At 33.0% G+C, this 27469-nt stretch overlaps 1 protein-coding gene, 1 pseudogene and 2 gene segments (V, D, J or C); all 4 read right to left on the reverse strand.

The window, feature by feature from the left end:
- Window positions 1-1594: 1594 nt before the first annotated feature.
- On the reverse strand, window positions 1595-4012 carry LOC113071452 (uncharacterized). Its single transcript, XM_026244813.1, has 5 exons — window positions 3910-4012; window positions 3354-3710; window positions 3167-3214; window positions 2831-3055; window positions 1595-1815 (listed from the first exon to the last, which is right to left on the reverse strand). Exons 1-5 carry the CDS (start codon window positions 3950-3952, stop codon window positions 1730-1732), a joined length of 759 nt encoding a protein of 252 aa, XP_026100598.1. The 5' UTR covers window positions 3953-4012; the 3' UTR covers window positions 1595-1729.
- Window positions 4013-10242: 6230 nt separating this feature from the next.
- On the reverse strand, window positions 10243-11918 carry LOC113071453 (Ig kappa chain V-V region T1-like). The segment is given in 6 exon segments: window positions 10243-10543; window positions 10681-10715; window positions 10859-10887; window positions 11161-11190; window positions 11356-11706; window positions 11867-11918. Coding segments are annotated over 6 exon segments (600 nt in total).
- A 3222-nt stretch (window positions 11919-15140) lies between these two features.
- On the reverse strand, window positions 15141-19397 carry LOC113071455 (uncharacterized; annotated as a pseudogene).
- Window positions 19398-25583: 6186 nt separating this feature from the next.
- Window positions 25584-27060, reverse strand: LOC113071457 (Ig kappa chain V-V region T1-like). The segment is given in 6 exon segments: window positions 25584-25695; window positions 25829-25863; window positions 26007-26035; window positions 26309-26338; window positions 26507-26857; window positions 27018-27060. Coding segments are annotated over 6 exon segments (600 nt in total).
- Window positions 27061-27469: the final 409 nt, after the last annotated feature.

A 27469-nucleotide genomic window follows, 5' to 3' on the forward strand; every position in this document is an offset into this window, starting at 1 on the left:
TGCACTTCACTTTGATGCTTGGGTTTCACCGCAATAAGATTATGTATGGAAACACGGTAACACTTTATTTTAGGGTCTCTTAACTAGTTGCTTATTAGTAAGCATATTAGTAGAATATTAGCCATTTATTAGAACTAATTAAGCACATATTAATGCCTTACCTTCCCTTACTATTAATAAGCAGCAAATAAGAAATTTATTGAGGGAAAAGTCATTGTAAATAGTGGATAAGTGTTCCCTATTCTAAAGTGTTACCAGAATTTGCTTTTCCAACAGAGACCTAAGCGCGCTTAAGGCTGATTATATGTCATTATAAATCATGGCAATTAGAACCAAAGGTGTCAAGTTGCATGTGAGTACAGTGGTAGACAGTTCTTTTTAAGATAAATATTTGTTCTCTTCCTCAGGCTAAGAAAAGTGTGTAAAAATGTTGCCCAATGCACTGTATTCATATTATAGAATTTTCAGTATCGTTTTTTTCGTAGCTGTTTTACCCATGTTTTGAATTATATATTTTATTGTGTTGTGTTGTAGGGTTAAATTAATTTCAATTTTTTTTTTTTTTAAATTTTCAGTATTTTTACAGCGTTTATCCTGCCAGGAGCCTGTAAAATGTTTTGAACTGCAGAAAAGTGACAGATCGCATTAAACATGAGTACAGATTTTGATTTTATTAACGAGTCTGGCCTGGAAATGTTACATTTTTTAGTAGTTGTTGTTTTGAATAAAAAGACTCATTTATGATAATACAGCTGCTGCACAGAACAAATAACCAGCATGGCAAGTTATTAATACACAATAATAATAATATAAACAATCTGAAGGACATCTGTTTTAATTTGACCTTTTGACACTACACCAAATTCATGTTTAGTTTGCAATCATAATCTGTCTTTAACATTGCAATGCATCATTGTAGTATTTAAAAGCCTTACAACAGCAACACACACACATATATATATAAAACGCATTAAACATTTTCATCTGTGACTTGTCACCTCACTTAAAAACAAGGGTTATTTTATTTTTATGGAAAGTAGTGTGAAAGGCATGTAGTGTGGTGTTTGTGTGGTTGAGCTGCAGTGAGGACTGTGAGTGATGAGCTGGGGGCAGACTGTGGGTGTAAAACAGTCAAACTAACAGGTGCACACACTGGCACACACACATTTAAGAAAGCCTTTAACATAGTTTACACACATTTAATCAGAATTAAACATTGTTTTATTAACATTGTCTTTAAATTGTCTTGAGTAATATCAATTTTCATAATGATCAGGCTATACTGCTGCTGCTCAGTACTAAATTATTGTCAAATGTGTGTACTGTTAATAATAATTTTAATAATTTGTACATCTGTGTTTCAGTGTGTATATTTGCAGCTTTGTAATCTGGACCGCTGAAGTTCCCTTCAGCACGTCTCATTCTACACTGAACAGCTTCTTCGTGTCAGGGAAATGATATCATTCACAACCCCCTCCTCTTGAGAAAGGGCCTGCTTTTATCTTAATGACAGGAAATATACACAGATCTAAATTAAACTTGTTAAAACTTTCAAATACATTTGATCTTCTCAAATTCTATTGCATCGAAAATACTAAACATTGCAGAGCTCACATACACTTTAAATGTATGGCATTAGTAATAGTGTTTCAATATTAGAGTCTTTATGAACATATGGCTTTTAAACATTACAGTAGGCTACAATATTTGACCTTGTGCCATTGTTGGACTATCTAGTAGCAGAATACACAACATATGTTTCCTCTGTATTTCTGGCTGTTCTCTTGGATTCGTGTTTTGAGAACTGTAGAGCAGAAGAAAACCAGATTAGCAAAACAATGAAGAAACAATAATTTTGTGTATATATTGGTCTTAGCATTCAGATACATTCTCTGGTGTTAAAATATTAAATTCATTGACAATGTGTTGGGACAGCTGGGAAATAGTCAGGACATTTGGATTTATTTATTTTAATTTTATTCAATTTAATTTAATTTTTCTTGCTGATATTGTTGCTTGTACCCTACGCAAGATACTGTATACCCAAGCAAACTTCATTATATATATATATATATATATATATATATATATATATATATATATATATATATATATATATATATATATATTATTATTATTATTATTATTATTATTATTATTATTATTATTATTATTATTATTATTATTGGTGTGCCTTGTTTTTACTTCTATTAATTAACCATATTAAATTTCCCTACAACAGAGCATTGTTCTGCTCAAGAGTTGTATTCTCACAAAATTATTTCAACCCTGTTGTCCTTTTTAAAGACATGGTTAGAGCTACACAGATAAAGCCCTCAGGCTGTATGCAAAACAATCTTACTATATTTAACATACTATACTTGAAGAAGGTTTTGGATGTAAAAGTAATATTTAAAAACTGATATTAGAAAAAAAATATTTATGGTTTATAACTATTCTCATCTAAACTCTTTTGAATAGCAGATATTTGCATATTTAAATATTTTTGTACACTGGTCAGCCTTGTCTTTAATTTCAATTTTACAATATTTTTTTATTTTTCCCAATACATACTATACATATTGCAGATTTTAGAGGACTAAAAGTAAAAGTAAAAAAATAAAATAATACTTTTTGTTTATGGATTCGAATTTACTTTTTGCACATTAAGAGAATGGATATTTTTATTTTAATGATATGTTACCTCGTGAAGTTGTATTTCATGGTGATCAGCACCTGCGGCAACAGAAACAGACACACACACAAAAAATAGGTTTAGCTTTTTTATTTCCAATTATATCACTGCAAAGTTATTTAAACAAATGATATCCATACAGCAATGTAAGTAAATCTTCTGAATGAATAGATGCCCTGTTACCTTTTTCCCGTGTGTTTCTCTCCTGTATCTTAATAATGAGCTTTGTGAGCGGAATGATGATGAGTATAACAATAATACCACCAAAAATAAAGGTCAGGTTATAAAAGATGTTTTCAGAACAGTCTCTTGTAGAAATCGGGCTCCTCTTGAGATCTGTTAAATTTAGATCGCATTTCACTTTAACAAACCAACATTCAGAAAATTATTTAAATAACTTTTGTGTAGTTCCTCAGAAGCATTATTTTATTTGAATGTTATGAGTGTTAAAGAGAGTCAGATAATAAACACCTTTATTTGTTATTTCTGTTTCATTTTGCAGTGGTGTAACACTCCTCTCTGCACAATAAAAGTCAAGAGTCATTTAGCATATTAAAACCTATCCACATGTATTTTGTATCATTTTTTTTATATATATTTTGTTGCTGAAAATTCAAAAATTTCCTCTACAAGAGTGTTACTGATAAGGACAGATTACCTTTAATGTCTAGATTTGTTCCATCACCAAATGTCATCACCCGGTTCTCCCAACCACAGAAGTACAGACCAGAATCAGAAACATCCACATTCAAAATGATCAGGGAGGTGTTTTTGATATCCAGAGTCATCAGAATATGATCTTGTTGAAAATCATTTAAATATTTAGCATGTAGTTCCTTAAGCTGGTAGGTTATAAACATGTTTACAATGGCAATAGGTACAGAATTGGTTGTTTGCTTGAACCAGTGCATGTTCTTTCCCGTTCCTGAGGTGTGCTGACACCAAATAGTGACGTTCTCTCCTGGTTGAGCTGACAAATTGACTATCTGAGATGATTTAACAGCTGTAAACGAGCCTAAAATCAAAAGAGGAATAAAACTGTTTTAATATTTAGATTTTGACTCTGATAACATACAATAAAATGCTCCCCCAAATAGTACCAAAACACTTTTAAAGCATATAGAACTGTCGCACACCTAATATTTACTAGATTTTTTAATTAATTATTCATTAATCTTGTACAATTGGAGTAATTATAGTCTAATAATGCTTACCCATGCCACAGATCATCAGCACTGAAATTATTAAACCAACCATTGCTGCACTGAATCAGACTAGAAACAAAGAGGAAATTAAAATGAGGAAATCAATGTGCTTTTTTATGTGAGGGGGTGTGGCTTATACTTACATCAGAGTATGACAAACCTGTCAATAAGCAGACGAGTCCATGGCTACTATTTCCAGTTCAAAATAAGAAGTATAATTGTTGATCAGATATTAATAAGGATGTGATGATTTTTTACTGCTTTAGCACCCCATCGTTTCTCCATAGTACTTTATAAAATAAATTGATCCAAAGCAGGTGTACAAAAAACTTAAATGCATGTTTGACTTTATTGTATCTTTGAACATGTCTTTTATTGTTGACTTCTGAATTCTATTATTGACAGACATTTTACCTGGCCCACAAATTATTAAACTTGATTTTACCCTGATTTTAATTTTCTGAAGACCCAAGCACTAAGCAGATCTACTATTGGTTATGATCAAGAAAAAACTTTAAATGCTATTATTTAACACTTCAGTCTGTGACTGATCAAAACTGCTATATTTGGGACCATGAAATGATTTTATAAAGGCCAGTGTTAAGCTGCATCCGAATTGAGATTCAATATAAAACAAAGAGGTTTATTTGGAATATAAATTCAAGGACTTTGTGATCTGTGATCTTGTGATCTTTGTGGTCTTTAATAATTTCTTTAATAGTGTTCCCTGATAATCCCCTAAATAAGGGAAACGATGCATGTAAAGGAAATGATTCCACCAAATAGAAGGGTCAGTTTGAAATAGATGTCTCTAGAACACTCCTCAGACACGGCTGATTGCTCATGATCTGTAAAGGAGTGGATATAAATTTTATGAAACCTTTTATGCTATCACATTTTATATATTTATTTTTCTCCATTATTTGTTTAGAGATCAATTTCATATCATAATCTGTAGCTCCACAAAAGTTGAAGCTTTTTTTTTTTTTTTTTTGCTGAACTGCTCCATGACCAGGTGATCTTTTGTAAAAAATTTTAAATAATTTGGCTCAATCTTCTGAAGACTTTCGGTGTATAACATGTGCACAATAGTAATGGGTAAAGCACTGTCTGATTGTTTGAACCAGTACAGATTTACATTTACATTTATTAATTTAGCTGACGCTTCTATCCAAAGTGACTTACAATTGCTATATATGTCAGAGGTTGCACACCTCTGGAGCAACTAGGGGTTAAGTGTCTTGCTCAGGGACACATTGGTGTCTCACAGTGGATTTGAACCCAGGTTTCTCACACCAAAGGCATGTGTCTTATCCACTGCACCAACACCACCCAGATATCCAGAAACATTGATATTGTGTGGACACCACATAATGACTGTCTGTCCTGGGATAGGTCTGTGTACTTGCTGATAAAAACATAACTCTGAGAAGACCTGAAACCCATTAAACAAAAACTAAAACAATAGGACACCAAAAACAATATCATTAAATTTCTCCACTGTGTCTCCACATTTCAGTAACACCTCATTTTAAATTTTAAAAATATTTCTTATAATAGGTACTAATTATGATAATGATGGTACTTATTAAATGTGTTGTGTAGTAGACTGCTGTTTTACATTTTGAAGGGTACAAGGAGCTTTTTTTTTTTTTTTTACATTTTTACATATTTGTTTTAGATAAACCTACGGTGTATTTTCTAAAATAGGTTTCACATCTGCTGGACTATATATTTGATGTTATACATAATGATTTGCACTGGATCTATCGAAAGTCTCTACATAGGCTTTTTTAATGCACTTCAAATAAGTCAAATAAGTATGAAGTACATGTTTATTTTTTTTTTTACACTTTATAAAATCCTTCTCATACGCAGTTTAGAGTTAAAATACATAATCAGCAAATTTGAGTAATTACTGTCCCTCACTACAGCCCTCTAGTGGTTTGCAAAATCATATCCAGCTCTCTTCTTTTGTCTACAAAAACACTTGGCTGGATGGTTAGTGGGCATGGATTAGGAAGAGACGACATGAAGTCTTTAAATCAGAAATGCTATAATGCTTCTGTTTTGCATGCAGAAGTTTGTGCTTGCTGTTTAATAATCATTTGAATCATGAAAATATTTATATTGAATTCTTTCATGAAAACTATATCATAAACATTAATTAAGCTATTTAAAAATAAATAAATACATTTATACCTGTATGATATTACGCTGTGCCCACATTGGACAAGCCATTTGAATAATGATTGAATGGTTGACCCATCTGCATGCACCATCTTCTTGTGAGAAAGGAATTCAATCACAGTGTATCACGGATATTCTCGAGCAACTAAGTGTACATCAGCTGTACATTTGTTAACGTGGTGCATTATGGGATTGAATGAATATTAACATTTTAAATTACAAATGAGCTTTAGCAAGAATTTTGCTTTGAGAAATATGAAATAAGTAGTGATTTTTAAACTTACGCCTGCTGTTAGTCTGTGAAAATACATTTCCTATTTGCATGAGGCACATTCTGCCACATGCAAAAAACAAAAAACAAAAAAACAAAGAAAAGAAAAACACGTTATGCATGGTGATTCATTATATTAAAAAAGGTACTTGAATATCCATTATTTCTAAACGGTTGCTTGGTAAAGCTGGAGAAGAACCTCTAAATATAGACAGATATATAGTTTGCACTTCAATTTGATGCTTGTGTTTCACTGCAATAGGACAGCGTATGGAAACTTTTACCCACAGAGACCCAAGCAAGCTTAAGGCTGCTTGTTTATTCTGTTACTTTTGGAAACAAAAGGTTAACCGCAATCTAAGCGCTGTGCATCATCTCTTCATCATCAGTTCATTGTCTTATATGTATTTAGTGACATTAAGTCTGTTTCTGAAAACATTAGTCAATGTGTGAAAGGAACTAATGTGGTATTCATGCAGTTGCACACTTTTAACAGCATTGTGATAAAATTGCATTGACAGAGAGACTTCGAAACACCGTACTAGAGAAAAGACATATTACTATATTAGATCACCATATGACTATTAAGTCAAGTAACCTTTATTTATATAGCACTTTAAACAAAACAGATTGTGTCAAAGCAACTGAATAACTTTAATTAGGAAAACAGTGTGTCAATAATGCAAAATTACGGTTAAAGGCAAAGATGTCAAATTTTAGTCGAGCACAGTTGTGAATTTATTAATGAGCCTGGCCTGGAAAATGCTACTCTTGAAAATGTTATTGTATTTTTCACACACTCACACATTTTAAGCATGAAAAATATGGGACTTTGGGTATTGTAATTTCTGACATTTTTTTTTTCACTGTATGTGATTAAATTTATTTTTTATATATTTGCAAGTGAGGATAGTGTGCAGGAGTTTATTAATTAATTTATTTTTCTCCCTGTGCACCTACTGGTTACCTTCAGGTGTGCAAGTGTAAGCATAATTGTTGATTGTTTAAGGATAAATATTTAACATGTATTTTGTTTTATTATTATTAATATTGTTATTCAAGTTATTGTCATCTTTGACTTAGCACCTCACTTAAAAACAAGGGGTATATTGTCTGTGGTTATGGAAAGTAGTGTGAAAGGCATGTAGTGTGGTGTTTGTGTGGTTGAGCTGCAGTGAGGACTGTGAGTGATGAGCTGGGGGCAGACTGTGGGTGTAAAACAGTCAAACTAACAGGTCACACACTGGCACACACACATTTAAGTAAGCCCTTTTTTAAACATAGTTCACACACATTTTATCCATTTTAAACATTGTTTTATTAACATTTTCTTTAAATTGTCTTGAGTAATATCAATATTCATAATGATCAGGCTACTGCTCAGTACTAAATTATTGTCAAATATGTGTACCGTTTAAAAAATGTTTTAATAATTTGCACAACTATGTTTCATTGTGTATATTTTCAGCTTTGTAATCTGGACCGCTGAAGTTCCCTTCAGCACGTCTCATTCTACACTGAACAGCTTCTTCCTGTCAGGGAAATGATATCATTCACAACCCCCTCCTCTTGAGAAAGGGCCTGCTTTTATCTTAATGACAGGAAATATACACAGATCTAAATTAAACTTCTTAAAACTTTCAAATACATTTGATCGTCACAAATTCTATTGCACCGTCATTCAATATTACAGTCTTTATGAACATATGGCTTTTAAACATTACAGTAGGCTACAATATTTGACCTCGTGCCATTGTTGGACTATCTAGTAGCAGAATACACAACATCTGTATCCTCTGTATTTCTGGCTGCTGGATTGCTGGATTGTTTTGAGAACTTTACACTGATGAATGAGGCTCCTGCCACAGATTGAAAAATGACTGTAATGACATTTAGGCTGCTTTCAGGCTTGTTTTGATAGTCTGGTCCGAACCAGAGTTCGATTTTTCAAAAAATATGTCATTATTAGCAGTTAACTTCTGTGATTTGGTATGTTGCATTCATATCAGCAGCAAACCGCACTGGAATTTATTTGAACCGTACCCCAGACCACCCCTCTGTGCACCCAACTTCAGAAGACAGCATTCACATCATTCAAACATACTGAACTCTGATGTCAATCGACCTGGGTGCACACCACAAGTGCTAGTGTGGAAACACCCTAAATTTAATTTAAGTATATACAGAAGAAAACCATAAAAAAAACAAGGGCTGTATACAAATGTATATCGACTTATCAGCATCCAAATACATTCTCTGATGTTAGAATTTACAGTTCATTGTAAATTCTGATGTTGGGGGCAGCTGAGAAATAGTCTCCCAACACATAGTTGTACCCAACACATACAGCATGCAACATACTTTATACCCAAGCTTTATTTTTACTTTTAATAAATAACCATATTTTATTTTCCTAAGACAGAGCTATATTTTGCTCAACGGTTGTATTTTCCCAAAACAATTTCAACCATGCAGCCCTTTTTAAAGACATGGTGAGCTAAACAGAAAAGAGAAGCAAGCCCATAGACCATATGCAAAACAATCTCAAAACACATTATATTTCACTTAAGAATGTTATGTATATTACAGTAATATTGAAAAATAGAATAGAAATAGAATAATTAATAGAAAAGTTATTTTTCATAGTTTATAAAATCTGTTCTCATTATAACTTTAAACAGCAGAGATTAGTGTATTCAAATCTATTTGCACACCAGTCAGCCTAGTCTTTAATTTCAGTATTTTTTTTGCCATTTTACATACTCTTCCTTTACATGTTGCAGACCTTAGATGACATCTAAAAAAGTTTTTTTTTTTTGGTAATTGATTTAAATGAAAGTTTTCCATATTTGGGGTTTGTACATTTTTATTTTAATGAAAAGTTTACCTCATGATGTTGTGTTACATGACGATCAGCATCTGCGGCACCAGAAACAGAGACAAAAAGCTTTTCTTTTTATTTATTTATTACAATTATTAAAGTCATTTGCCAATTCAAATCTTTTGAATTAAATAGAATGTCACCTTTTTCCTGCGTGTTTCTCTCCTGTATCTTAATAATGAGCGTTGTGAGTGGAATGATAAAGGTCAGTTTATAAAAGATGTTTTCAGAACAGTCTCTTGTAGAAATCGGGCTCCTCTTGAGATCTGTTCAAATTAAATCACATTTAACTTTAACCAACCACAGATTAGAAAAATGCATTAATGCAAATGAATGTTAAAGAAAGTCAGATAATAAACACCTTTATTTGTTATTTCTGTTTCATTTTTCAGTGATGTAACTCTCCTCTCTGCACAATAAAAGTCATTTAGCATCCTAAAACTTATCAACATGTATTTGTATTATGTATTTTTTTATATTTTGCTGCTAGACATGAAGCAAAAAATTAATCTACAATAGTAGTACTGATAAAGACAGATTACCTTTGATGTCTAGATTTGTTCATCATCCAGTTGTCCCAACCACAGAAGTACAGACCAGAATCAGAAACATCCACATTCAAAATGATCAGGGAGGTGTTTTTGATATCCAGAGTCATCAGAATATGATCTTGTTGAAAATCATTTCAATAATTAGCATGTAGTTCCTTAAGCTCGTAGGTTATCATCATGTATACAATGGCAATAGGTACAGAATTGTTTGTTTGCTTGTTTGGTGGAGATTTTATATGTGCGTGGCAGTCGACCGTGAGGGGCTGTCGCACTGTTTTATGTTTATTTTGATTATTAAAGCTTTCATTTTGATTGTCCGCCTGTTTCCACCTCCTTCCCGATGATTGTGGAGTTTTTATTGTTACAAGATTCAATAAAAAAAAAAAAAAAAAAAAAGTTTTTTGATTTTTTTGCATTATAAATTCAAGGTCTTTGTGATCTAGAGTCAGATTAAATTAATATCAGGAGTCGAAGAAAACTGCAATGCAATTTTAATGAACTTCACCATTATGTACAACAATGCAAAGAAAAGACAGATCTCTGATCGTCTCAATAATAACATTTCTTTAAACAGGTTTACTATTTTGCTGCTAAAAATAATTAATGTTTAAAAAATTAATAATATGTTTGAGTTTGTTTTATTTTTCAAGTAGTATCAGTGTACACAGCAATTGGGTCCTCTGTATGTCGTCCTGCTCTTTTGGGTCTTTGGTTTGAGAAATACACAGCAGTATATACTGAATCATTTTCCTGCAAAGAAGTACAAACGTGTATACCGGTATGTCAAGATTCGAAACCAGGTGTTCATATAACAACATTTTATTTTTTTTCTGGAGGCTTTTGATGCCGTTTCCATATTTAAGAAAAGATAAGTCTGTGTAATTTACCTTGTCATCCTGCTGTTGTGCTTGACATTCAGCGACTGACACAAAGCAGAGAAAAAGAAAATCAGTTGCTCTGAAGATAATGTGAGATTTAAAAATTATGTCCAAAGCCATTTTTTTTAATGTTCATTCCACATTTGTGATTTAACTTCATCTTTTTAACCATGTGAAAAGTGTTCACCTTTTTTATGCTTCTGTCTTCTGTGTTCCCTGATAATCCCCAAAATAAGGGAAACGATGCATGTAAAAGAAATGATTCCACCAAATAGAAGGGTCAGTTTGAAATAGATGTCTCTAGAACACTCCTCAGACACGGCTGATTGCTCATGATCTGTAAAGGAGTGGATATAAATGTAATGATGCATTTTAAGTGATGCTACAACGATCACATTTTATCCATAATTTGATTAGAGATTAAACAAGAACATTCATATATTAAAAACCTGCAGTTTTAACTTTATTACTGAAAGTAAAATAACATACCCTTTTTTGAGGTTCCTGTGTAATTTTTCTCTGTTATGAAAACAGCTGGCAAGTCATTTATCATTGTGGGATTTACAATTGTATTAAAATTGTGGTGTTTTTCAACATGTGCTATTAATGACAAAGTGAGAAAAAAAGGAGATATCAACAGTAAATGAAAACTAGAGTATAGTGAGAGAGGTTAAAAAACTTTACCTTTTACTTCAAGTCTGGTTCCATTGCCGAATTTCATATCATAACCTGTAGTTCCACAAAAGTAGAATCCAGAATCAGACATTTTCACTTGCGTGATTGTTAGGGTGGTGACTTTGTTGAACTGCTCCATGACCAAGTGATCTTTTGTGAAATTGTTGAAATATGTTGGCTCAACTTTCTGAAGACTTTCGGTGTATAACATGTACACAATAGTAATGGGTACAGCACCGTCTGATTGTTTGAACCAGTACAGATATCCAGAAACATGGATATTGTGTGAACACCACATAGTGACTCTCTGTCCTGAATGAGTCTGTGTACTTGCTGTTGAAAACATAACTCTGAGAAGACCTGAAAATCAGTAAACAAGAAAATCAAAACAATAGGACACCAATACAAAATATAATTACATTTAAATAAGGGTCTCCCCATTTCAGTAACACTTCATTTTAAATATATAAAGTATTTTTTTATAATAATATTGTAGTTCACAGTGTAAAATAATTCTTACCTGTCTCAAAAAACAATAAAGCTGCAGCTAAAATATGTAACATTACTGCACTTTACTGAGCTGGAAAGGAAATTAAGTGGGTGATACAGATGTTTTTTATATAAGGAGGAGTGGCTTTTGGCACAGTCAAACTATGGTAGATCTTTCATTGAAAAGGCCAGTCATCGTAAGACATATAAGTGATATACAGTACCTGCACTATTTGTGTGTTTGTACTCATGTACAGTGTTTATAAATGGACAAGTGAAATTGAGATACTTATTAAATGTGATGTGTAGTAGGCTGTTGTTGTATATTTGGAAGGGCACTAGGAATTTTTTTTTGGGGGGGGGGTAGATTTATGTAGACATCTACAATATGTGCTTGGCCATCTGTTGTATTTTCAGTTCATTACTGTAATTTTTTTTACATATCTAAATTAGATTTTTACATATTTGTTTAGATAAACCTACAGTGTATTTTCTAAAATAGGTTTCACATCTGCTGGACTATATATTTGATGTTACACATAGTGATGGGCACTGGATCTATCCAACGCCTCCATATAGGCTTGTTAATGCACTTTGCAAGTCAAATTAAGTATGAAGTACATGTTTATTTATTTTTTTATTCTGTATTAAATCCTTCTCATATGCAGTTTCAAGTTAAAATATATAATTAGCACATTTTAGTAATTACCGTCGCTCACAACATCTCTCTAGTGGTTTGCAAAATCATAGCCAGCACCCTTCTTTCGTCTAGAAAAACATTTGGCTGGATGGTGGGTGGACTTGGATTAGGTAGTGATGACACAAAGTCTTTAAATAACAAATGCTATAATGCTTCTAAAATATGTGCAGAATATTTGCACCACTAAAAGACCAACATTTACCATAACAGACACACTGTTGATAGCAACAGATGTGTGGCTGATTGTTAAAAATGGGCGGTCTAAAGCTATTTAATGCATTATTACACTTATTTATACACTTATGCATTATTACACTTATTTACACTGTTAAAGAGTTGGATACTCATGCTAAAATGGCCAGAGTTACAAACAACTTCCAAGTTTGAATAAGTTTTGGAAAGGTTTTCAAACTGAATTACTTCTCCTGGAAGAGCACGCACACAGCAAACAGAGCAGGCCATGAGGCAGAATTTCTCTTTTTTGTTGGTTAGCGCAAGATTAACATGATTTTGGCCAAAAAGGTTTTTTTTTTTTGTAATTTCATAATTAATCATTTGAATTTACATATTGCAAGACATATAATAAATATTACTGATCTGTACCTACATGTAATTGGCCCATTGTTGAATTGGAGCAACCTTTTAAAAAGTGCAGAGAAAAAGACCTACAGTGCAGAATACTTGCACCCACACCATTGGATTCTGTCATCGGACCAGTGAATGGTCAATCTGAAAAACTCTTCAAACATCAGTCTTGTTTCATTTGCAAGAAACAAACAAACAAACAAAAAACTATAATCGTCCAACTGTAGTGCTCAGCGATGTCTGTTTGCTCAGTGTTCAGTACTGAGAGATTAAAGCTGAGCTGGTTCAAAGTTAATCTAAACTTTGAAAGATCCTGAAATTGTTCTCCAATCATAATGCCAGTTTTGTCTAATTCATTCAAAGCCACAAAGACATAGCAGAACTGTTTTGAAATTTTAGCCAGAGCTCTTTAAAGTGCCCATCGTCTGGTGTGAAGCACTGAAGAGCTATGGAGTGTCCAGGTCAAACTCTTACTGCTGACATGCAAATAATGCCCAACAGCATACCTAAACATTAAAAATGGAAAATTAAATGATAACCACCTACAAAATTAGCATCTCATACCGAGGTACACTGCCGAGTGTTTTTATGAATTGTTTGTGTCAGAAATTACTTCATTTGCCAAAGAATTAAAAAAAAAAATCTTAAATTTACTCACACAGGGTAAGTATAATGCATCTAATGTACAGTATGATAATCTAAACTGAGAATACTGCAACAGGCCTTTCTTAACTAGCCTATGTTTTGTTAGTTATTTGTAACATAAAATCTCCAAAACAAGGCACAAAAAAAGGATCAACAAGAAAAAGAAGTTAAAAAATATAAAAAGTAAAGTACATATTTATTGCATGCATTAAATCCGGTTACTGTGGAATTGATCAGTTTAGCTACAGTTTACCTTGCCATACTACAAAATCTAAAACCAAGTTAAGCTTTCTTAGAAAGTGTCTTAACAAGTGAAAGTGACATGAAATATAGCCAAGTATGGTGAACCATTCTCAGAATGTGAGTAGATGTTAGATAGAATGGGGCTCTCCTTTCTTATACAAGTATTTATAATGTTCATAATTGCTATATCATGCGATATGTTTTGTTGATTATATTGTTGAGTTAAATTATCATATTATTAAATCATAAACTTCTGCCATCATTTATTGTTTTGATCAATATGAATAAAAAATAAATGAATCCATAACTACCCTCCATTTATCAGTAAAACCAGATTTTCAAGTTCACCAAAGATTGTCTGTCTCATGCCCAATCGATCGCAGGACCTCTAGCACAGACTTAACATTTAGCATACACGAGGCTGGACTGGAAACATTTCAGTTCTTGAACTGGACTTTGAGACAAAATGCTTCACCTTTGCAGTTTCGATTCTCAACAGCAAGGGGAGTTAAATAGACAAACCGTACAGTCCAGTGAAATATCATCTTCAGCTGGTTCAGACAGGCTTATATCTTATAGTCTTTAGTTTGAGTATGGATAGCTTAAATTTTTTACATTTATCTATATATGTGCGAATATACAGTTTGAATTTGGCTCAAAAATATTATATTGCTTTATTTATGTTATTTATATTATTTATGTTGCTTTATTTCAGTTTTGATTCACAAATCAATAGTTGAATAATATAAGAATAATGCTGTCAGCAAATTAAAAGGCCTTTTATATATAATGTTTTTTTTTTTTTTCACCAATATACTGTATTTGAAACCTTGTGTTTCTTGGGGAATCATCCAGTGTTTGTAACTGGATATTAATAAAATCACTATAAATAAAAAGACAAATGTTTAGATAAGACAATGGCATTCTTTTTATTAACTCTCATAACAGCACTTGGAAATATCAAATATAACTAACAAACACATATAGGACAATATTATCTAATTGCAGACAATATCACAAAATTGTTATTTGACACTAAACCTCTGGCAGTGGAATATACAACGTGTGTCTGATATTCTTTCAGTCTTGTGTCTGTTTGAGTTTCTTCCTTGGAAATGTTCTGCTTTGTAGCTTAATTCCTCTGCTGCACCCTAAAACCAACACCAAAGTACTCTTTGACAAAGTGTTGTGTGTAATGGCTGGGTGACTGTAAAGAATATGAACCTTTTCAGTTTAAGTAAGAAGCATTTTAAAAGTAGCTATATAAAATAATAACATTGATTCATTTTTACATGTTTTGCAGCGAGTGCTCCAACATAATCAAACTTCTGTCAAACATATTTCAATGAATTCTAAAATCAGATTTCATCAATTTACAATAATTGTTTTTAAAGTTCAGTTTTAATTTAATCATCATCATAATCAGTGTCAGTAATGCTCAAATAATCAACAATATAATACAATGTGGTCTTTGGTGAATATTCTTGATACGTAAATGGCTTACAAGAAAATGTTGCTTGTTGTTTTTATACTCTGTTACACAGAAGGATAGCGATGATCACCAGCCACAGGATATTTGTTGCTACCACTGGGACCTTTAAGTCAGTCCAGGTGGTCTCAGAAACTGGTTCTAAGATTTAAAAAACATTCTAAATATTAAATCTGCAATTAATTTTCGTTTGCAATATGATTTGATCTATCATACTGTATGTATTTTTCTCACCCAGAATTTCAAGCCTACTTTCATTCCCAAACAGTATCTCCCTACACATGGCCACAGCACATTAGTAAGTCCCAGCATTGGTTAAACCGAGGTTCTTCTTGGGGAGATTTTAGATATGGGACTGTAAATGTGAATCTTTCTCACAGCTATTCTCATATTGATCGTTTATGTTTCCATGCTTATAAATGTTTCCTGGAAGTGTATCTCCTGTTTTATGTCTGAACCAGTAGACACTGTGATTTCCTACACATTTGTCAGTGAGAAACTGAACAATGAAGATTCAGAGTCTCCTGGGTTAAACTTATTCTCATTTACTCAAGTAGCTGAGTCTATTGCAGACAAAAACTGCTTAATATGTGATCCTGAAATAAGAGTACTATTACATTATTTAGATGTTCAGTGAATTATTATTATTTTTTTCCAGGAGATGCGATATGACTGCTTTATGCTAGGTTTTCTTACCTCTGTAGTTTAAAAACAAGCCACTAAAGTAATGAGATTATAGTCACGGGCACCGGAGTAATAGATTCCAGATGGCTTTGGAACTTTTATGGTTAGAGCAAAACTATTTCCTCTCTTTAGAACTGACAATCTTTTGTTGTTCTTGACGTATCCATAAAATGTTGGTGTTGAGGTTTCAGCATAGAGACTGAGGATGTGTGTTGGAGCTTCTCCCAGAGATTACTTGAACCAGTAGTAGTGGTTTTCATGTTGCTGAGATATCAAGCACTCTAAAGTTATAGTTTCGCCTGCAGTGAAGGTCTCCAGGACTTTGTTTTGAACTACAGCAGCAGATATGATGAAACCTGAGAGGGAAAGAGTACAAACAGTATCATCAGAACAGTATCATAAGAATAACCGTTTCCAAAATATTATACAGTAAAGTGAGAATTAACTTTGCAGAACAAATCTCTCTTCTATAGCAACGCACCTGTCCTTAAGGGTAGAGAAAAATATCAGACGTACTTTAAACATAGTTGAGGTCTTCTGTCTGTAGCACACGGCTCGATACTAGATCCTACAAAATATAAACCATGGACCAGAAACAGAAGATTTTCGGATCGACTCACAGGAGCAATTATTAGCAAAGATGATAGTAAAATTTAATAAAATAAATGAACCACTCGGAATACTGGAATGTAGCTAATTAAAAGGTAAGTGTATTTGTTTTCTCTTTGTTTGTTGTCTTACATATGTTGTATTTTTCGAAATTGGCAGAATGAAATAAAACAAAAAAAAAATAAAACAAATGGATCTCAGTAACACACAGTATTTGAAATAAATAAAAAAAAACACAGAAAACAGTCAACAATTCCAAACGTCAGTTTCTAAAATTTGACCTCAGTGTCTCAATTTCAAGTTCAATATCTCAATTTCAAATTCCAGAAATAGAAATGTTCATCAAAAATGAATTAATGAGTACAGTCCATGAAGAAAAAAAACTTTGTCCTCAGGGAAATCCAGGAAAAACTTGGAAAAAGAATGGAAACCCGTAATGTGTGCAGTCTGTCCTACCGATCAGAAAACTCTTTCTTGCAGCTCTCACAACTCTTTTGCTCTGTTTCCAGGTACAAGAATATGGGATGGCTCGCCACAGGCACGTGCACAGGTAGGGCTCAACCTGTGCAGAGCACATGCCCTTTTTGCCCTTACACTCCGAAGTGCCCTTTTTTTTGGTGGTGTTTTTTTTTTTTTTTTTTTAATGCTATTGGTCACCATTTACGTCTGTATGTCTGTTTTACAAATATTTAGCAAATGAAAGTTCTTAAAACGAGCTTGTGTAAATCTTATTCGATCCTCAAGCTGTCAGTAAGCTGATAACTCCGCCCCCTCTATATTCATTGAATCAACTGAAGTTCCCCAGCAGCCGCACAGTAGACAACAGCTGAGCTGAACAAAGTTTTGCGAAGGGTAAATAAATATCTGGTTGTTTAAATAAGTACTACTGAACACTATGTCTGTAAAGGCTCATATTTTATTTATTTGATGTCTGAATGACTCACTGACTGAGACATGTGGGGTGTCGCCTGAAAGAGAGGGCTAGCATTTGCCATCTAGTCATAGCCAATACATAGCCAACACTTAAATAGCCTGGGCATATAGTAGCATTTCATCTTTTATAAAATGCGATTTTGGCCAAATGCATTTTACCACAGGAAAAACTGAGCGCTCCGTCTATATAGCTAAAAAAACTAGTTTGTAACCTGTAGATGAAAATGTAATGTGATCCCGGCAGCGGCAGGCGCCGTCGCCGTTTTAATAACGGACAAAAAAAATAAATAACATTTACACGCATTCGCTGGTCAAAAACGATATATTGATAACAACAACATATAATTTGTTTTTACCATCGGAAAATCATAACAAGTTTCGTACTGGAATTTACACAAAGCAGCGAGTGATCCTCGTCACCTAGATAACTATATTTCTAAGAAATTTCTTCTTTGATTTATGATTGCTGATATACTTAATTTTTTAACATTTAGGATAATCATGTTATGGTATACTCTCCGTATACTCTCTGTATAAAAAGTAGTAAAACATGGTTTTACTACAGTAATGTAGTAGTAACTAAAAAAAATTACAGAAGATCACTGTGAAATCTTTATATTTTATCATGCATAATGTAAATCATGATTCATTCCAAGGCTTCGTTTATTTGATCCAAAATACAGCAAAAACAGTAATATAGTGTAATATTTTTACAATTTTAAATAACTGTTTTCTATTTGAATATATTTTAAAATGTAATTTATTTTTGTGATCAAATCTGAATTTTCAGCATCTTTACTCCAGTTCAGTACTCTTCAGTGTCACATGATCCTTCAGAAATGCTTTTCACTGCAACTGTAGTTTTCACACTGTTTTTATTTATTTTTTCATTGCTGGCTTATTTTAGGGAAAGTGTAGTGAATAAGAGACCTTCAAGAGACCAACATCCCTGGTCCACCACATTATCAAATTTTTGCCAGGTAGGCGGATACATGTTGGATATGTTAGAGTAACGGTATGGCTATAGTTTCTTATAATCTGGAATTGAGTTGGACATAATTACTTAAATTATATTTCAAAAAAGTTAGTCAAAAATACTTGACTCATTGCTCACCTTCCCCTCTTCTCAATGTCATTCATAAAAATGTTAACCAAATAATACAAATTATCTTATGAAACCAAACAGAATAGCTAAAAAAGAGAATATATATAATTGATATAAAAAAAGGGAGGGGGTGCCCTTTTTCAGTTTCAGCACATGCCCCTCAAAAGGTCTGTGCACGGCCCTGGCTCGCCAGTCCAAACCAGGGATAAGGATCCACAGCCAGGACAGAATTCAAGATCACAGCAGCAATTCAGAAGCTCACAAAGAGAGAAATAAAACAAGAACCACAAAAAAAAAAAAAAAAACCTGGCCAAGAAGAAAAATAAATCAGAGAACAGAAGAAAAAAAAATAGTTTCAAGGAAAAAGATCGCAAGATTGATCCTATCACGTTAGTGTTAACTTCTCGTCGCATCAAGTTCACAATGAACTTCTCAAAGCTTGAACATAAATGTACTTCTCACTTTAGAATGATCTATAGCTGGATTATTAAACAGCGATTCTCAAATCATTTAATCTACTATCAGTGTCGTGTCTCGTGTCGTTCGCAATCTCTCTCACTCTCTCTCATCTCTGCTTGACACGGCCTTTTTTTGAAACTTTCCAACAAGGGCGGGGCTAACCTTTCACCTCACCAATAAGGATTTAGTTCAACTTCTATGTTTTGGGATTATTTGTAATGAAATAAATAAATTTTACTTCATGTCCTTATTTTCTTACTATTAATTTTATAGTGATATAAATAAAAGAATAATAATTATAAATATTAGTGACCCGAGTTAATGACCTGGGTTACATGTCCATTTGGCAACATCTTATGGAGTGTTTGTAAGGTGTGTGTGTGTGTGAAACGTTTGGGTTTAGGGGAGTCAAGACTTGTCTTTCTAATTTAGATGATGTGTGATTGGCTGTTGTCAATTTTCAGGCCTTCTGACCCAAGACGTATAGCATGTGATGAGGCTTATCTTTTGTTCTTGTGCTCATGTGAATCTGGTTCTGGTGTCTCCTAATATCAACTGGCAATTTCTAATTCTTGTGAACTCTCATTTTCAGTCGTATTTAAACTTTTATTTTCTGTATTTTCTTGCTACACAGTACTGTAAGTTCAGAATGAAAAAAAAAAAATACAAATAAAAACAATTATACAGGTCCTGTGTTATTTGATCAACCTTATTTATAACCAGTAATTTTTTCAATAATATTATACTCACAAAATTAAGTTTATATATACTGTAGCATGTAGTCTAGAAATACAGAGAACGTTTAAATATTGTACAGAAGCTCAACCAGTAATGAGCTGTACCAGATAATTAAGTCTCCAGTGGCTTTTGCACACACTTTGCATGCTTTTTGATGCCTAAACTATTATTTATCCTCAGAACGTTCACTCACATGAGCTCTAACAATAATATCCTGTAAAACATGTCAACTTATGAACTGGTGCCCCCTATGTGCAGTCATTGGAAAAACACAAGCTTAAAACACCTCCTTTCTGTCAAGCCACTACAGAGCAACTGTCATCCAGTGCTTTGATCTGTCAGTTTCCCCCAAAATATAAGAATCCCTCAAATTTATTTGAATGCAATAAAATAATACTATCAATAATACTATTTTAATGCAAATAAAAGCATATTTTGTAAACTTAAGATCATATCCTGTAGTTGTTCACTCAGTCTAATAACATATATCACTTTAGGTCAGGGGGTCCAGACCTGTTCCTGGAGGGCCACTGTCCTGCAGAGTTTAGCTCCAACCCTAATTAAACACACATGAATAATAGTAATTAAATGTTGTGTTTGAAATCACCCACCTTTAGCCTCATTCACTGTTTCCTACATTAGTGCACTAATAGTCTGGTTTAAGGAGGGAATGAAAACTTGTAAGCATATTCAGACACTGAGTTTGTCAGAAGGGGCTGCTGCTTTGCATAGTTTGTGCTTGCTGTTTAATAATCATTTGAAACTTAGCAAACTGACAGCTCCTATAGTAATGAAAAGATTTATATTGAATTATTTCATGGAAACTAGCATAAACCTTAATTATCTATTTAAAAATCAATAAATAAATAAATGTATACCTGTATGATATTACGCTGTGCCCACATTGGACAAGCCATTTGAATAATGGATGAATGGTTGACCCATCTGTGAGAAAGGAATTCAATCACAGTGTATCAAGGATATTCTCGAGCAACTAAGTTTACATCAGCTGTACATTTGTTAATGTGGTGCATTATGGGATTGAATAAATATTAACATTTGATTTTACAAATGGGCTTTAGCAACAATTTTGCTTTGAGAAATATGAAATAAGGAGTGACTTTTAAACTCACGCCTGCTGTTAATGTGTGAAAATACATATCGTATTTGCATGAGGCACAGTCTGTCACATGCAAAAAAAAAAAAAAAGAAAAAAAGAAAATAAAACCACGTCATGCATGGTGATTCATTATATTAAAAAGGTTCTTGAATATCCACTATTTCTAGACGGTTGATTGGTAAAGCTGGAGGAGTATATCCAGATATATACAATAGTTTGCACTTCAATTTGACGCTTGTGTTTAACTGCAATAGGACAGCGTATGGAAACTTTTACCCACAGAGACCCAAGCAAGCTTAAGGCTGCTAGTTTATTCTGTTACTTTCGGAAACAAAAGGTTAACGGCAATCTAAGCGCTGTGCATCATCTCTTCATCATCAATTCATTGTCTTATATGTATTTAGTGACATTAAGTCTGTTTCTGAAAACATTAGTCAATGTGTGAAAGGAACTAATGTGGTATTCATGCAGTTGCACACTTTAACAGTGCATTGTGATAAAATTGCATTGACAGAGAGACTTCGAAACACCATACTAGAGAAAAGACATATTACTATATTAGATCACCATATGACTATTAAGTCAAGTCACCTTTATTTATATAGCACTTTAAACAAAACTGATTGTGTCAAAGCAACTGAATAACTTTAATTAGGAAAACAGTGTGTCAATAATGAAAAATGACAGTCAAAGGCAAAGATGTCAAATTTCAGTCCAGCACAGTTGTGAATTTATTATTCACACACTCATACATGTTTGTTTATGTGAAAAGTGGGGACATCCCATAGGTGTAATGGTTATTATACTGTAAAAACTGTATATTCTATCGCCATTCACCAACCCCACCCCTAAACCTAACCCTCACAGGAAACTTTGTGCATTTTTACTTTCTCAAAAAAACTCATTTTGTATGATTTATAAGTGTTTTGAAAAATGTCCTTGTAATACCTGTGTCATACCCATGTCATTATACAGAGTCATGTCCTGATATGTCACAAAAACAAGAGCACACACACACACACACACACACACACACATTAAGCATTAAAAATATGGGAATTTGGATATTGTAATTTCTTACATTACCTTTTTGTTTCGTTTCATTGTATGTGATTACATTTATTTTATATATATTTGCAAGTGAGGATAGTGTGCAGGAGTTTATTAATTTATTTATTTTTCTCCCTGTGCTCCTATTGGTTACCTGCAGGTGTGCAAGTGTAAGCATAATTGTTGATTGTTTAAGGAAAAATATTTAACATGTATTTTGTTTTATTATTATTATTATTATTATTATTATTATTATTATTTTATTTAAGTTATTGTCATCTGTGATTTATCACCTCACTTAAAAACAAGGGTTATTTTGTCTGTGGTTATGGAAAGTAGTGTGAAATGCATGTAGTGTGGTGTTTGTGTGGTTGAGCTGCAGTGAGGACTGTGAGTGATGAGCTGGGGGCAGACTGGTTGGTAGAAAACAGTCAAAGTGTGATGCTCTGGTGCTAACAGGTCACACACTGGCATACAGACATTTAAGAAATTTTTTAAACATAGTTCACACACATTTAATCAATTTTAAACATTGTTTTATTAACATTTTCTTGAAATTGTCATGAGCAATATCAATATTCATAATGAGCAGGCTACTGCTCAGTACTAAATTGTTGACTAATCATTTTAATAATTTGCATGTTATTTCAGTGTGTATATTTTCAGCTTTGTAATCTGGACCGCTGAAGTTCCCTTCAGCACGTCTCATTCTACACTGAACAGCTTCTTCATGTCAGGGCCTGTATAGGAAATGATATCATTCACAACCCCCTCCTCTTGAGAAAGGGCCTGCTTTTATCTTAATGACAGGAAATATACGCAGATCTAAATGAAACTTCTTAGAACTTTCAAATACATTTGATCTTCACAAAATCTTTTGCATCGAAAATACTAAACATTGCAGTGCTTACATACACTTACATGTATGGCATTAGTAAAAGTGTTTCAATATTAGAGTCTTTATGAACATATGGCTTTTAAACATTACAGTAGGCTACAATATTTGACATTGTGCCATTGTTGGACTATCTAGTAGCAGAATACACAACATCTGTATCCTCTTCTGGTTTTTTTCTGGTGTTTTGAGAACTGTAGAGCAGCATAGACTGGTGAATGAGTCTCCTGCAACAGATTGAAAAATTACTGTAATTACATTGAGGCTGCTTTCAAACTTTTTTTGATAGCCTGGTCCGAACCAGAGTTAGATTTGTCAAATAATATGTCATTATTAGCAGTTAACTTCTGTGATTTGGTATGTTGTGTTAATATGAGCAGCAAACTGTACTGTAATTAATTTGAGCCATACCCAGACCACCCCTTGGTGCACCCGAGTTCGGAAGACAGCATTCACATCATTCAAACATACTGAACTCTGATGTCAGTCAACCTGGGTGCACACCATAAGTGCTAGTGTGGAAGCACCCTAAATTTAATTTAAGTATGTTCAGAAGAAAACCATAAAAAAAAAAAACAAGGGCTGTATACAAATGCATCCTTATTAGCATCCAAATACATTCTCTGGTGTTAGAATTTACAATTCATTGCTAATTCTGATGTTGGGGAGAACTGAGAAATAGTCTGGTCATGTGGAATATTTATATTTTTTTTCTAGCTGATGTTGTTGCTGGTTTGTACCCCACACATACAGAATGCAAAATACTTTATACCCAAGCTTTATTTTATTACTTTATTATAATTTTTTTTGCTTTATTTTTACTTTTAATAAATAACCATATTTTATTTTCCAAAGACAGAGCTATATTTTGCTCAACGGTTGTATTTTCACAATTTTGCAGCCCTTTTTAAAGACATGGTGAGCTAAACAGAAAAGAGAAGCAGGCCCATAGACCATATGCAAAACAATCTCAAAACACATATTATATTTCACTTAAGAATGTTATGTATATTACAGTAATATTGAAAAATACTGTTAATAGAAAAGTTATTTTTCATAGTTTATAAAAATCTGTTCTCATTATAACTTTAAATAGCAGAGATTAGTGTATTCAAAATCATTTTGCACACCAGTCAGCCTAGTCTTTAATTTCAGTATTTTTTGCCATTTTACATACTCTTCCTTTACATGTTGCAGACCTTAGCTTAAAAAGTTGTTTTTTTTTGGTAATTGATTTTAAATGAAAGTTTTCCATATTTAGGGACTGTACATTTTTATTTTAATGAAAAGTTTACCTCATGATGTTGTGTTGCATGACAATCAGCATCTGTGGTACCAGAAACAAGGAAAAAAAAATATTTATTACAATTATTTCACAGTCATTTGCCAATGCAAATCTTTTGAATTAAATAGAATGTTACCGTTTTCCTGCGCGTTTCTCTCCTGTATCTTAATAATGAGCGTTGTGAGTGGAATGATAAAGGTCAGTTTATAAAAGATGTTTTCAGAACAGTCTCTTGCAGAAATCATGCTCTTCTTGAGATCTGTTCAAATTAAATCACATTTAACATTTAAACAACCTCAGATTAGAAAAATGCGTTAATGCAAATGAATGTTAAAGAAAGTCAGATAATAAACACCTTTATTTGTTATTTCTGTTCCATTTTGCAGTGGCGTAACTCTCCTCTCTGCAAAATACAAGTCAAGAGTCATTTAGTATATTAAAACCTATCCACATGTATTTGTATCATGTTTTTTTTTATATATATATTTTGTTGCTAGACATGAAGCAAAAATTCCTCTACAAGAGTGTTACTGATAAGGACAGATTACCGTTGATGTCTAGATTTGTTCCATCACCAAATGTCATCATCCAGTTGTCCCAACCACAGAAATACAGACCAGAATCAGAAACATCCACATTCAAAATGATCAGGGAGGTGTTTTTGATATCCAGAGTCATCAGAATATGATCTTGTTGAAAATCATTTCAATAATTAGCATGTAGTTCCTTAAGCTCGTAGGTTATCATCATGTATACAATGGCAATAGGTACAGAACTGTTTGTTTGCTTGTTTGGTGGAGATTTTATTTGTGCGTGGCAGTCGACCGTGAGGGGCTGTCGCACTGTTTTATGTTTATTTTGATTATTAAAGCTTTCATTTTGATTGTCCACCGGTTCCCGCCTCCTTCCCGATGATTGTGGAGTTTTTATTGTTACAAGATTCAATATTTAAAAAAAAGAAAAGAAAAGTTTTTTGATTTTTTGCAATATAAATTCAAGGTTTTTGTAATCTAGAGTCAGATTAAATTAATATCAGGAGTCGAAGAAAACTGCAATGCAATTTTAATGAACTTCACCATTATGTACAAAAATGCAAAGAAAAGACAGATCTCTGATCGTCTCAATAATAACATTTCTTTAAACAGGTTCACTATTTTGCTGTCAAAATAAACCATAGGTAATAAATTAATAATATGTTTGAGTTTGTTTTATTTTTCAAGTAGTATCAGTGTACACAGCAATTGGGTCCTCAGTATGTCGTCCTGCTCTTTTGGGTCTTTGGTTTGAGAAATACACAGCAGTATATACTGAATCATTTTCCTGCAAAGAAGTACAAACGTGTATACGGTATGTCAAGATTCGAATCCAGGTGGTCATATAACAACTTTATTTTTATTCTGGAGGCTTTGATGCTGTTTCCATTTTTAAGAAAAGATAAGTCTGTGTAATTTACCTTGTCATCCTGCTGTTGTGCTTGACATTCAGCGACTGACACAAAGCAGAGAAAAAGAAAATCAGTTGCTCTGAAGATAATGTGAGATTTAAAAATTATGTCCAAAGCCATTTTTTGTAATGTTCATTCCACATTTGTGATTTAACTTGATCTTTTTAACCATGTGAAAAGTGTTCACCTTTTTTATGCTTCTGTCTTCTGTGTTCCCTGATAATCCCCCAAATAAGAGAAACGATGCATGTAAAAGAAATGATTCCACCAAATAGAAGGGTCAGTTTGAAATAGATGTCTCTAGAACACTCCTCAGACACGGCTGATTGCTCATCATCTGTAAAGGAGTGGATATAAATTTAATGATGCATTTTAAGTGATGCTACAAAGATCACATTTTATCCATAATTTGATTAGAGATTAAACAAGAACATTCATATATTAAAAACCTGCAGTTTTAACTTTATTACTGAAAGTAAAATAACATACCCTTTTTTGAGGTTCCTGTGTAATTTTTCTCTGTTATGAAAACAGCTGGCAAGTCACTTATCATTGTGGGATTTACAATTGTATTTAAATTGTGGTGTTCTTCAACATTTGCTATTAATGACAAAGTGAGAAAAAAAGGAGATATAAACAGTAAATAAAAACTAGTGTATAGTGAGAGAGGTTAAAAAAAAACTTTACCTTTTACTTCAAGTCTGGTTCCATTGCCGAATTTCACATCATAATCTGTAGTTCCACAAAAGTAGAATCCAGAATCAGACATTTTCACTTGCGTGATTGTTAGGGTGGTGACGTTGCTGAACAGATCCATGACCAGGCGATCTTTTGTGAAATTATTGAAATATGTTGGCTCAACTTTCTGAAGACTTTCGGTGTATAACATGCGCACAATAGTAATGGGTACAGCATCGTCTGATTGTTTGAACCAGGACAGATATCCAGAAACATGGATATTGTGTGAACACCACATAGTGACTCTCTGTCCTGAATGAGTCTGTGTACTTGCTGTTGAAAACATAACTCTGAGAAGACCTGAAAATCAGTAAACAAGAAAATCAAAACAATAGGACACCAATACAAAATATAATTACATTTAAATAAGGCTCTCCCCATTTCAGTAACACTTTATTTTTAATTTATAAAGTATTTTTTTATAATAATATTGTAGTTCACAGTGTAAAATAATTCTTACCTGTCTCAAAGAGCAATAAAGCTGCAGCTAAAATATGTAACATTACTGCACTTCTGAGTCGAAACAGAGCTTAAGAGGAAATTAAGTGGGCGATATAGATGTTTTTTATGTAAGGAGGAGGGGCTTTTGGCACAGTCAAACTATGGTAGATCTTTCATTGAAAAGGCCAGTCATCGTCAGACCCATAAGTGATATACAGGACCTGCACGATTTGTGTGTTTGTAATCATGTACAGTGTTTATAAATGGACAAGTGAAATTGAGATACTGATTAAATGTGATGTGTAGTAGGCTGTTGTTGTATATTTGGAAGGGCACTAGGAGTTTTTATTTTTGGGGGGTAGGTTTATGTAGACATCTACAATATGTGCGTGGCCATCTGTTGTATTTTCAGTTCATTACTGTATTTATTTATTTATTTTTAATCTAAATTAGATTTTTACATATTTGTTT

The sequence above is a fragment of the Carassius auratus genome, unplaced genomic scaffold (assembly GCF_003368295.1).
Source record: "Carassius auratus strain Wakin unplaced genomic scaffold, ASM336829v1 scaf_tig00007334, whole genome shotgun sequence".
NCBI classification, from domain to species: Eukaryota; Metazoa; Chordata; class Actinopteri; order Cypriniformes; family Cyprinidae; genus Carassius; species Carassius auratus.

Coding starts and splice junctions, on each gene's coding strand:
- LOC113071452 (XM_026244813.1), bottom strand. CDS start 3,952: ATGGTTGGTTTAATAATTTCAGTGCTGATGATCTGTGGCATGG. Junction 3,056..3,166: donor AACAGAAATAACAAATAAAG/GTGTTTATTATC, acceptor GGTTTGTTAAAG/TGAAATGCGATCTAAATTTA. Junction 1,816..2,830: donor TTTACTTACATTGCTGTATG/GATATCATTTGT, acceptor TCTGGTTTTCTT/CTGCTCTACAGTTCTCAAAA.